General features: G+C 35.2%; 1 protein-coding gene across 3 annotated transcripts in view; it reads left to right on the top strand.

The window, feature by feature from the left end:
* LOC145984009 (uncharacterized) overlaps positions 1-13,292 on the top strand; it is a 134,126-nt gene that overhangs the window by 80,232 nt on the left and 40,602 nt on the right. For 2 of the 3 annotated variants that reach the window (XM_083117311.1, XM_083117312.1), the window contains exons 8-15: positions 715-859; positions 2,379-2,648; positions 3,824-4,099; positions 5,176-5,361; positions 6,338-6,532; positions 8,962-9,231; positions 11,972-12,110; positions 12,381-12,502. In XM_083117311.1, coding sequence (XP_082973437.1) covers positions 715-859; positions 2,379-2,648; positions 3,824-4,099; positions 5,176-5,361; positions 6,338-6,532; positions 8,962-9,231; positions 11,972-12,110; positions 12,381-12,502 — 1,603 coding nt within the window. The remainder of the gene's footprint in view (positions 1-714; positions 860-2,378; positions 2,649-3,823; positions 4,100-5,175; positions 5,362-6,337; positions 6,533-8,961; positions 9,232-11,971; positions 12,111-12,380; positions 12,503-13,292) is intronic. The other variant, XM_083117313.1, reaches the window with a different exon arrangement.

Here is a 13,292-nt window from a genome sequence, read left to right as displayed (position 1 = left end):
TCACTTGAAATATATTTATGTAACTTTTGTTAGAATTTATTATACACAACAAGAATGCAAAGTGTAAAATTTGCTCTTAATATAGAATGTTTCTCTTTTATGAAACATAGAATGGATTTCTTTAACTATAAACATTTAACATATCATAGGCTTCAGCATTTCATATTCATTTGGAAATTATGAAATTACATGCATACAAATTATTATAAAGTAGTTTTCATTATCAGTTTTATTTGTTTGCTTGTGTTGGAAATGTAAGAGCAGAACATTAATAATCATCTTTACATTATAACCTAAAGCCCCTCTTTTGTTTTTTGTTATGTATGGACTGATTTAAAATGTTTGCTGACACCAATAAAGTACTGATGTGAAAATTATAAATATTCTACCAATTCAAGAAAATTACAAATGTTCCATGAAGAACCTGAATGCTTCTTAATTAATGCATGTAACCAGTGGTTTTTGCCCTGGAAAAAGAAACCGCATATTTATATATTTATACTATGAAACTGTTGTGTATAATTGATACCTTTATATTCCGAAAAAGTAACAAAAAGACATAGAATTTTACTCTAAATTACAGGCTATTTACTTAAATATTGGATGGGTAAAAAGATCGGTAAATTTTACTGTCTACATAAGCTGATACCAATAGAATGCTAATTAATATATATTTTTTGAGCCCTTAATTAACAGCTTGATTGTTTTTTGCAGACCCGTGCCTTTACATGCCGAGCTTTTACTTATGCCGCAGATGAAAAGCGCTGTTACCTCAGCGGAGATGATTCTGTTTCATTGAGCAATGCTCCTTTGGTCATCAAGAGAGGAGCTGTTTATGCTGAGAAACAATGTAGTGTCAGTGAGTAGCCACCTTCACATATTTCAACTTAATACTTAACTTTTTTTACACTAAGCCATACAAAGATTTATATTTCACCAATGGCTAAGTGCATTGAGTAATTGACTCAAGATCTTGGCCAGAGGTTCTGGGTTAGAATCCTGGTCAGCTTGGATGTGCCATTATGTAGTCTTTCATCTGTCAGTTGTTTATCCTGTGCCATTGCCATGGTTGACCTAACAAGCCAAAAAAAAGTGTTCTGTTTCTACCTTGTTTGATGTTACTTTCCTACCTCTCTGATGATGAGATTGAATGATGAACTAATGAAATAAATTGTGGGACATACATGAATCCATGCCTTACCCAGGAACCTAGAACCCCATAAAAGGACCGTGAGAAAGAAAGAAAAAACATAGATAGAGGGGGAGGAGAATGAGTGTGTATATGATGCAGTGGGATGCACAAGAATCACTAATTTTTCTCTTTCATGCTACATGTTTTTACAGAATGTATTGTTACGTATGTTGGTGCAGAAGCTGTCAGCAGCTTGTTTGGCATTTTGTTTTCATTCTTGAAGGTCTTATTGTATAAAACAAAGAGAATAAACATGGTGATGGACAGCTTGCTTGGTAATACTTATGCACCTGACTCTACATATATGTACAGCCACCGGCATTAAAAATGGGATACCCAGATCCTGAAATACTGTCTTCCCTGAAATGCATTATGTGTGTTGCATACCACTACCTCAATGGGGCAACTTCAGTAGCAACTTTTCAATAGGAGGTGTTGCTATTGCCACAGAATTAGGCAACACACACAATGCATTGCAGGGAAGCCAGTATTTAAGGATCTGGGTGTCCCATTTTTATTGCTGGTGGCTGTACATGCTCAATAAATTAGCTTTGTAGAACCGTAGAGCAATTTTTCCATCTGTGGCAGACTTGGGTATTTTTTACAGTAAGAAAGCTTTCACTCCAAAGTGACAAGTGATGAGATGTATTTTGTGTAGCTTTGAGGTGAACCAATTAAAGTAGACTTATGCAGCATTATTGCAGCTATTTTCACTGTAGCAATGTGACATGCTGCATAAGCCTGCATTTGATTGGTTTGTCTTCAAGCAACATGATCGCTTTTCTGTTCAATGTGAAATCTCCCTAAAGTAACGGCCTCCCCAATGGTGTAGTGGTAATGGCATCACCTTGTAATGAAGGGGTCCCAGTTCGATACCTGGAGGAGGCACAGAGTGGTTCGGATCTAACTTTAAATTGTAGGTCCAATCTTGCTCTGTGCATAAAGTGAACTTAAACCTCTCCCTAAAGTAACATGTTGCAACATGACTTGATCTAATTTTCATATGCCAGCTGTGGTATCTGAGTGCGTGTAGAGTTTGGCTCATGATCGCATTTGAAAGAATTGTTGTGTGTTTGTGCACATGCACATAAACAAATGCATTGAAGTCTTTATGAGTGAGTGTGTCAAGTTAATTACATACTATATGTGAACCGTGTAAGCTCCAATGCATTATTTATTATTATAGGTCAATGTGAGGATGGAATATTCACCTTTGAGAAAGTAACAGGTCACTTTTTGAGATCAGCCCAACCAGTGGGCCTTGCAATGGCTACATCCCCTGGGGTGACACTTGAATGTTCAAAGAGATGCTTAGATGCTGGGTCTGATTGTCCAGCTTTTAGTTTGGATTACAATGGAATGAAGTGTTTCAAACTGGATAGAAATACTCAAGGAAGAAGTACTGAATTGTCACCAAGAGAAGGCCAAAGCTATTTTGAAAAGATCTGCTTGCATGGTGAGTAAATATTGCCTTAATTGTAAGTGATATTTGATATTTCATGAATTAGATTTTTAGAGTTATTTCCAAAGTATATAATATTTTTAATGGATTGTTTATCACATTCGTGCTTTGCTGCTGTTATTGTATAAGATATACATCTTCAGTAAGGTATTAATATTTAAGATCAACTGTGAAGTTGTTTAAAATATTAGGGATGATAAGACATGCAGTTTTACAAAAGAGACATAACTCATGATTTGATTGCTTGGTGGTTGGAAAACTTTATGTAACACGGTGTTTTGTCTTATTCTGTAAATACATAAATTGTTGAATTCAGGATGCACACTGTTCTTTTATGTCTTCCTATGTCAGTTATTTTACATTGTTTTCTACATTATTTTTATGTGATCAATCAATCAAAGACTGGAGTCCATTTTCTTTCATGAAGCTAAATATGTTAGTGAATATGAAATTGTCCATCATCCCTATATTTACAATAGATAAAGTCAGACACCAACACTGAATAGAATCCCTTGAGATTGAATTCAAAATGTTAGTAAAGAATTAAACTACAGAATGTATTTTCTTCGTATTTCATACTTCTATTATTTTAATGTTGATTTTTCTGCCACTTTTGTCCAATTGCAATGATCAGAACATAAAGAACATCCATGCCGAGGTTGGAACTTGAACCTGGGAACTTTGGTGGTGAGATTGAAAGTCAACCACTTGGTCACCGAGCTGACAAATTATTGAATATCATTCTTTCTATTGTTTCATTTATTTTCCAGAATCTGTGAAAATATCATTCCAATTTTCTCTTTTGGTAATCATGTTTTATTAAATTAAAAATTTAGTTATTAACGCATTAATATCTTCAAATTTGGATAATATTTAATTCTGTTAGTCCAACATCCTTCTGTGTTACACCATCACTGAAATGTAATGTTAATAAATTATAAATATATATAAATAAAATTTATTACTTTTACAACACATTAAAATATTCAAAGATAATGACCATAATAATCTTATTGTAAATTTTGTATGGTTATATGGGCATTTTACATGGAAATTGCTGTACAAAAGCCATTCTATTTGGTTGTTTTTGCAGTGAAGCATTCACCATACAATTTTCAGGGGCGTGTATCTAGAAAACTTACACACTAGGAAAATGTATTCAATTTCAGGCAATATACGTGCATGTTCTGGAAAAGCATGGGCATTTGAACGCCGCCCAGCTAAAGAGATCCGAGGGTTTGATGATAAGAAGGTGCCATTGGTGCAAAGTAGAAGAGATTGTGCAGAGCTATGCCTCAATGAGAGAAGGTTTGAATGCCGTTCAGCAGAATATGATGTTCAAACAGCAGAGTGTAGACTTAGCAGAGAAGATAGAAGATCTCAGCCCAATGAATACATTGATGCACCCCCTTCTGTGGAATACCTAGAAAATCAATGTCTTCCACGTAAGTATATGTATTTTTTCAAACTAGGGAATTTTAATTCATCAAGAAAAAATAAACTTCTTGGTTACTATTGTCAGTAGCTTTTGCAGTTTCGTTCATTTCCAGACAAAAAACAGATTTTCAGTGTTCTTGTAACATTCCAAAAACTAGACAATCTGAATATGAAGTAGCAAATTCCACTTGGAATGCTGGAAAAAAAAAACAGTGCCAACATGCTGACAATGTCAACCCATCAGAAAAGATGCCTGGCAAGACGTTGGCAACTCTCAGTAAATTCTAGAAATTTTCATCCACTATACATTCCTGACCTGTCTTCATCTGATTATGATTTGTTTGGACCACTGAAGACATTTCAGGAGTAAAGAAAATGTAGATCATTTGTAAAGCTTTAAACATCCATTTATATTCTATGGTGCCTATTTATTTTATTTTATTTTGAAAGCCATCAGGTGTTTCTGTTCAAACTTATAGAAAGAAATTCTTGGTTAATAGATTCTATAAGAGCTCAGAACTTACCAGATCAACAATGGTATCATTTATTGCCAGCAAGCTGTAAGCTGTATTAAACATATTCTTGTATATATTTCAACCACTCTTGTAATAATGATCTGTAAAAATATTTAGATAACATGCAGAAATTCACTGAGAAGTAGCAACAGAACACTTTTTCTATTTCAGTTATTTTACATTACTTGGGTTAATCATGATGATGAGAGTGAATGATGTACTGATGAATGGGACAAACTCAATAATATATCTTTGGCTTTGTAGACCACTCTGCCTTGGAGGTCAGCATAGAATATTCTGAGATGTATACTGGACAACATATTTCTGACATTGACACATAGCCTAACAATAATGTTCTGTTTTCTAGCCATATAATCCTTTTAATATTAATCTTTTCATGATTCAAATTCTACATAATGTTGATCTAAATAATCATAAAATAAGACTTTTAATGAGTGTTACCATGTTCATTTCTATCCCTGTGTACCATGAAATATATGTGTGTCAACAAATCGAAATAGTATCCAGTACAGTAGTTGATTTATATACAGCATAATTTTTCCTTTCAGCTGAGACATATTGCAATTTTGAAGCAATGCCTAACTCTTATCCTCGATATTTGGATGTTGTTATGCCTATTGTGAGTGATGAAAGTGAATGTGAAAGGCGTTGTCACACCTACTCTGAATTCACATGTCGTTCTTACTCATATTACCCCAGTGGAAGCCAGTGCTTTATGAGTGGTGATGACAGAGGTAAATTATCTTTGATTTTTCTTTCCTTCTAACTAGTAAGATGCATAACATAAACAAACTGAGAAATTTGCACAAAGAAAATTATTGCCAGAGATACAGTTTTCTTTATTCATTTTATATATTTTAATGTGTGTGTAATGTCAATCCATGATTAGTCCAGACTTGATCTATGGGAGTACCTGATTTTAGAGTGTGAAAAATTATCATTTTCCAAACAAATGCATTCATAAGATGTTATTTACTCTAAGTTTACTTTTCATTTTTCCACTCAAATTTTCCTTTGCAATCGATTTTGTCATCAGACGGGTGATGGAAAATTTGCACTGAAAAATTAAAAGTAAACTTATCAGAGTAAATTACCTATCTCCACGTAACTGCCAAACAGATATCTTTAGATACAATAAGATGTTATGTGAAGGGAAGAAGTTAAAGATATTGAAAATTTCAGAGTGCTAATATGGACAATTGTGAAGAATTTTAGGTTAAACTTTTGATTATGCGAAGCTAATTTATGGTCCAGTTGTATCAATTGTACCATACTTTGTACTTGTGTATATTAAATTTTAAAAGCATATAGAAAATAAAAGTGATGAAAGAATGGAACAAAGAAGTTAATATTTTGAATGCAGATCTGATATTTGATCTATGAAGAGCTGAAAAAGTAAATGATCCACATTCCTTGTAAAAAGGATGTTGCAGTTTTAACTATATTGCTCCACTTACTAAAAATAGTCAACAATAACACACAACATATTCAAATTTAACACAAATAAGATGTTAAAAATTTCAAGAATTTCTCTAGTTTATTTTCTATTATCTGTTGTATTATATAAAAGCATATAGAAAATGAAATTGCATGGAGGATGTCATAATTCATTAAATTACAATTAAGATTTGAAACCTAATTAAGTAAACACTTGCCATAATAATAGTTAGAAGCAACAAATTCTCACATATTTGCATATTTATTTTCCAGCATCTGCAGGGAGTGATGCACTTATGAGTCGACCAGGGACAAACTACTTTGAAAGAAACTGTCGAGACCTAAGCTCACCAGGGAATAACCATCACCCTCATCCTGGAAACCCCATCACAGATCCTCAAGGTACTCTCTTCAGCCGCACAGAACCAGAGCGGCGACCCGCCACAAATTCAGGTGCAGCCGTGGCCAGTAAGCTCTCTCAACAGTTGTCCGCATGGAGGCTCTATTATGTCTCATGCTGCACAGCTGCAGCAATTGCTTGTAGATAGAGTAGATCTGGGCACAGCATGCAACCACGAACAAGTTCTTTTCCATTCATTGTTCCTTAGTTGCTTAGTGTAGCTTTAATGATGCAGTGTTGTTCTATTCTGAATAAGAACATATAATACTGCAAGAATCTTATTTTGCAGGTGGAGGTGTAGTTGAACAGGCCATAATGGAATGCTATTACATTTGGTTTTCTAAAAGTAGTTTTCTTATACCGAACCCATGAATTGATCCAGTATTATTGCAGCAGAATGTGAATGTTGCAGATAACTTATTTAAGCCAAACCATATTAATGGAGACAGACTAAATTATGTTAAAATCTTGAACATTTTTTTTAAATTTGAAACTGCCACATTCATGTTTAGATGCTGCAAGATATAGTTATGTAATTCCGTAGATTTATCTTTTGCACATGATGCTGAAAAGTAAGTTAGCAGTTTTGTCTTATCTATAGTGTTCACATTGTAGTCATCAGAGTGTAGAAATAATGGTTCAGATCTGTTAAGGAGGTAGTAATGGAATTAGTGATTGATTAAACATTCACATTCATTAAACCAAACAAAAAGGCCTCATCAGCTGTTTTTGATTAATAAAAATAAAAATGTCGCATTGGCCATGTTCCTGATTGCAGTATGATTCTCCTATGTTTATCTGTAGGCCCCCGGCTGTATCATTACCACAATGTTAAACCATAGGAGCAGTTAGTCCCAAAGTTCAAACAGGCATCCCCTCACCTGTCAATTTCCACCATGTCTGTAGGGCAATGATTACAGATAAAAAAAAAATTACAATTTTGATATCCATAAGATGAAAGCTGTAATATGTTTAAAAAAATGAATAAAGGGCAAAATGTAGCCTTGAATGTATACATTAAGAATCTGGTTTATGCTCTTTCAGAACAGTACTAGTTAACAAGCAGGCTTGAAATATTACGTACAGAAAGAAAGATAACCAAAAATAGGTTTTGTACAGTTGCTAGTCAAGGAAAATTAATTAATTTAAGCATAACTGCCATTCAGGTAAAATGCAAGAGCTTTACTGAAAGTAGTGGGCACAGTTTTTTATTAACTTGGCACACGTTGTTAAAGTTCCTCTATACTATCTCAGCAGTTGACACCCGATTTGAGAGAGAGAGAATGGTGGAAGTTTGCTTTGATCTGCTGGAAGTGTTTGAAGCAAATGCAGACATTTTTTTCAGTCTATTGACGAGATGAAATGTGGACATATATGATCCAGAAATGAAGAATTATTCCATGGAATGGCATCACACCTTTTCTCCAAGAGCTGAGAAGTTCAAGAGCCAGCGATCCATACAGAATGTCAAGCTGTTTTTTTTATTGGGGGGGGGGGTGAAAAGGACATCATTCTCATTGATTTTCTGGAACCTGGCCATACCGTGACCAGTGAGCGGGTTCATTGAGACACTCAAAAAGCTTAGAGAAACCATTAGGAGGAAGAGACCAAACAAGAATCTGAAACTATCTGCAACTTTGGCAACAAATTAAGAGATCTGCAAATTAAGCTGGTACTGGTTTCCCATCCACAATACAGCCTGGACTTGGCATCCTACGACTTACGCCTGTTCAGTCCAGTGAAGAACAGTCTTCAGGGACAATGACACAGATGAGGTGAAAGTAGATTTGAAGAAGTGGGTACAACAGTGCACACTTGAATCTTTTCAAAGAGGATTCGAGAGTTTGGTTCAATGCATTGTTTGTGATGGAAACCATGTTGAGTAGTATGTTTGTTTAGAGGAAGAGTTAACACACGTGGTTCATAACCCTCCACAAAAATTATCCAAGTAAGATTTACTCACAATATCCCTCTTATTATGTTTTAGACCATGGGAAATTTTGTCCTTTATCACCCATTGCAAAATATCCAAGCACGATGAGGTCTACAATATGTAATATACAGTACCCAACCTTTATAGACAAATTGTCAGGGAACCATTAATTCTCCTTAACAGTGTTAAACTACAGACAGCAAGAGCAACAAATCATTTATTTGAATTATAAACATGTGCACTGTACAAAAATTACATCTTTGATGAGCTTTTGTTCTGTTAAAATTATATCAATCCTGGTGGAAGTTATTTTATTGAAGTAATGTAAATTGAAATGGAAATGGTGATAGGATTAATTTCCTTTTTTGTACATAGGATTGCATTTTTAAATATAAACATCATGTTTAAGTCACAGAAATTTAACATTTAAGTTAAATGAGAACCTGACACTGTAATTAATAATTTTGTATGTAGAAATAGGAATACATTTGTTTTCTCAGTTTTAAATTCTATATTTATGTGGACACATTCATTAATATATCTTCATTCTCTTGCACTGTGCAGTTGAGAGATGTCCTGCTGGTCGCCTAACATTTGAAAAAATAACTGGTCATGAGCTTCAAGGACAACAAGGATATCCATTGCTGAGAGAAACTGTTCCGGGAATCACAGAACAGTGTGCAAGACGATGCCAAAGTGATCCACGCTGCAGAAGTTTCAATCTTGATTACACTAGAAATGATTGTGTGGGATTGGGAGTAGACAGTGAACTTGCTAGAATTGATTTACGTCCCACTGTGGGAATGGCATACTTTGAATCCATCTGTTTGAGAGGTTGGTCATATTTTAAAAACCTTCAAATTTCATTTTCATTATAGAGAATTGTAGTTCACTTTCAAAGTTGTTTTGATATATATTTGTTTCATTATATTTCATAATGTTAATGATTTTTGACTTCTTGACAAAAGTTATGATCTGACTGAAATTACTATGGCCAGAATTTATGATCTGGTGCATTTTATCTTGGTATACTGACTTCTTAATCAATTTTAATATAAGCTTTGAATAAGGCATTTAATGTGCAGTACTAGAACATCAGTATATTGATATACACCTTTAACCTTTACAGTCCCGATTGGTTATATGCTGACTGATGGCATTTTTGGCCACAGTCCTGATCAGTCATATGCTGACCAATGGAACTGAACATTTTTTCGTCGCCTTGCAACCCTGTTTACTTTCGATGCTCATGCCTCCAAGTGGCTGGAACTTGAAATTCAATATGCATTGACAGTAACGCTGGTGCTCTTCAGCTCCCTAATGACATCAGCAGCAGCTGCTAAATTTACACCTCCTCTTTGTTGGTACAGTAAAAGATACATCGAATGACAAAGCTCACAGAAGTGAGTTGGCACCGTTGTAAATGCTTGTTTACAATGGTTGTTTACAATCTCATGCCTTGCAGGAAAGCGACGTATGAGGAAATCGTTTGTCTAATGTTTTCCTTCTCAACATGCCGAAGCAGGTCATGGTCGGAGAGGGAGGGGGCGTTGTTGTCAAAAGTGTTTGCAGCAATAACGTTTCAGCGGGTGAAATGGACTTTGCACAATGCTTGCTTCAGAAGACAATCACTTCTTCTTCGGAAGGAAAATGAAAGGGGGAAGGAGTATGAGGTAGGATCGGGGCTAAAAGTAACTCGTGCAATTCTTCCAGCTGACTATCCCTTTTATTTTGAAAAGGAGTTCACAGAGGCATTGCAGTAATGTCATGTGCATAATTTTCGCGTGTTTGTGAGTGGAGTGAGATATTTTTTCATGTTTTGATCATCATGGGAGTGTAGTGAGAGGTATTTTTTACTTAATGTGTGTGTTGCGCGAATATGGACTTTGCACAATGCTTGCTTCAGAAGACAACCACTCCTCTTTCAGAAGGAAAATGAAAGGGGGGGAGAAGTAAGAGATAGGATCAGGGCTAAAAATAAATCGTGTAATTTTTCCAGCTGACTGTCCCTTTTATTTTTAAAAGGACGCTTCATTTCAGTTCACAGAGGTGTTGCAGTAACGTCGTGTGCATAGTTATTGCATGTTTGCAAGTGGAGTGAGATATTTTTTCATGTTTTGATCATCGTGGGAGTGTAGTGAGAGGTATTTTTTACTCTTTTTTTTTTTTTTGCGTGTGTGTGTGTTGTGTGAACATGAGTTCGACTATATGGCTAGAGGATTTGGAGTGGGAGGTAAACAATATACTAGACGGTTTTGACACAGATGGGGAATTGGAAAGCAACTAGGAGTTGCGGGAAATTGTACGTGATAGGTTGGTTGATTGATTGATTTAATTTATTTCACTTCGCGTTTTGTGCCTCTTGGCTAATTTGTGAAGATGGGGATGAGTGATGAAATTGATGAATGGACATTCACAAACAACCAAGCCCGAGCGGGATTCGAACCCGGGTCCATTGGCATCGAAGCGCGATGTGCTAACCACTCGGCCACAGGGGCCGGCGGTGTACGTGATAGGGGTGAACATGTTAGTGACTCGAGTGGAAATGAATCAAGTGATTCAGAGGATGAAGAATTTCTTCCAGAGACATGGCAGCAGCCAGGGGTGATCACTGTGGGGCCTACAGTCCCACAGTTTCAAGGCAATCAGGGACTGAAAGTACGTAACATCTCAGCCAACTCCACTCTGCTGGATGTTTTTAGACTGTATTTTGATGAACAAATTATGGAACTTTTGACATCTGAAAGTAACAGATATTATGAACAATATTTATCAACAAACCCATGTATTACCCGTCAGCAGGAAATTTCCATGGAGATATGCTTGTTTTCCTTGTGATTTGTTTGTCAATGGGGCACAACAAAAAAGACAAACTAAGAAATTACTGGGAGCAGAACGACATCCACAGAAATGATTGGTACCCAATTTCGTGTATGTATATTTGAAATTCCTGTCTTTATAATAAAAAATAAATTTAAAAAAAATTTGTGCATGTTGCCAACCCGTGTCGAAAATAACTCATGCACTTAGTTTTCTTTAATTTATTCTTCGGATGGCAAAAGGCATTAGAAACAAAATAAATATTGAATTATAATGTAGACATGTTGTTGCAAATAGGACATAGAATTTGTTCCTGTCCCATGTCTCAACAGGGAGGGAAGGGGGCAAAATTTTGTCTTTTGTTTTCTTTTGTTTTTCAATTTTGACATTTGAAGCCACGAATAATAACAAATACATACAGATAACAACACTTTATCTTTTCTATGTCAAAGTACATTTTATTCTTAGTAAAATGTTTCTAGTTTCACTAAATTATCTGCCATAGGGAAGCTATAACGATTTTTGCTAAACCTTACAAAACTTGTTTAAATGGCCTGGGACAGAGGTAAAAAGTGCATAAGCGCCACAGGACTGTAAAGGTTCAGTACATCATCTGTTTTTTGAAGGGTAGAGTGAACAATAAAATGCATTGGTTGTATGAGAAAAGAGTGTTGCAGTACATAAATTCTAAATGTTAGCAAACTAACCAGAAGACCTGACCAAGTCAACATAATTCACTCTCATTCATCTCTAGGTGGAGGCTGTGGTCTTGCATGGACTTTTGAAAGGCATATGAATTTTGAACTAAGAGGATTTGAAAAGATGAGATACCCTGGAATTAGCAAAACTGAATGTGAAGACAGATGCTTAGAAGAGAGGCAGTTCAGTTGCAGGTATGTCATGTCATGTCATGTTATTTTCTTTTGTGCTAAGCACAGCATCCCATGCTTTGAAATCACCTTGCAGTTAATTGATGTACATAATGGGTTTATAACTTATTTTATTTTTGTTCTTTTATGACGTTATGAGGTAGATCAAATTTATTCAGATGTTGGATTTTTGTATTGAGATGATTCATTATAAAATAGCAGTTTTCCAAATGAATAAACCAGTGTACATGTTACACAAAGAAATACTTCAAAAATATTTTTCTTTTTTATCAGATCAGCCACGTATAATCACAGGCGAAGAGAGTGTCGTCTTAGTACAGAGGACAGATTCACACAACCACAAGCCTTTGTAGCTGCTCTTGACTCTGATTATTTGGAGAACCAATGTTCTGTCCGTAAGTAAATGTCTGTGTACATTATGCTGATATTTCAAATGTGTTATATGCTTTAGGTATAAGAGCAATTATTCAAAGCTACAAGCAGCACAGTAATGCATAATTGCAATTGTGATATTACCTCCTTATTTATCATATTATAGTATTTATACTTAGTGTAATTATTGCATAACACTTTTTCTTAGGTACTATACTTTGGGTAAAATAAAATGTCAGATAATGTGGATAACACTGTGAGATTCAGAACTTTTTTTGGTGACATGTTAGAATAAATGGAAACAGCTTTGTGTTCAAAGTTTAGTTCTTGAAGTACAAGTTTGTTTAAGTCCAATTTATGGTTAGATTGGCTAATTGGGACTGGACCTACAGTTTTAAGTGTGAAGGGAACCACTGTGCAATGATCCTCACTGGAACCCCTTGATTACAAGGTGACCTTCAGAGACTAGTTGTGACTGAACATACAGATTTAAATGAGATTCAACAGAATGTGCTCTACCAAGAATCGAACTTGGAACTCTATGGTAACAAGGTAATAAAGTAGAGCCTGATGTTAGCTTTATGAAATTTAAAGTTGTTTCCACATATCACATGGTTGACAACTGAAAAATGCTTCTGCAATAAGTTAAATTACTGGGTGTTTCATAAATTCTTGAGGGGTTACAAATATTCATTGCAAGTAAAGTATTGACCTTACATTAATGAAACCAGTCCAGAATGAACGAGGAACTCAATCAGTTTTTTTTTTAACACCTATAATTGTTCAATGTTTGCACCATGGGTGACTCAGCAT

This window comes from Lepisma saccharinum, chromosome 2 (assembly GCF_977018435.1).
Source record: "Lepisma saccharinum chromosome 2, izLepSacc3.1, whole genome shotgun sequence".
Classification (NCBI taxonomy): Eukaryota; Metazoa; Arthropoda; class Insecta; order Zygentoma; family Lepismatidae; genus Lepisma; species Lepisma saccharinum.
This window is presented reverse-complemented; position numbering and strand designations above follow the sequence as displayed.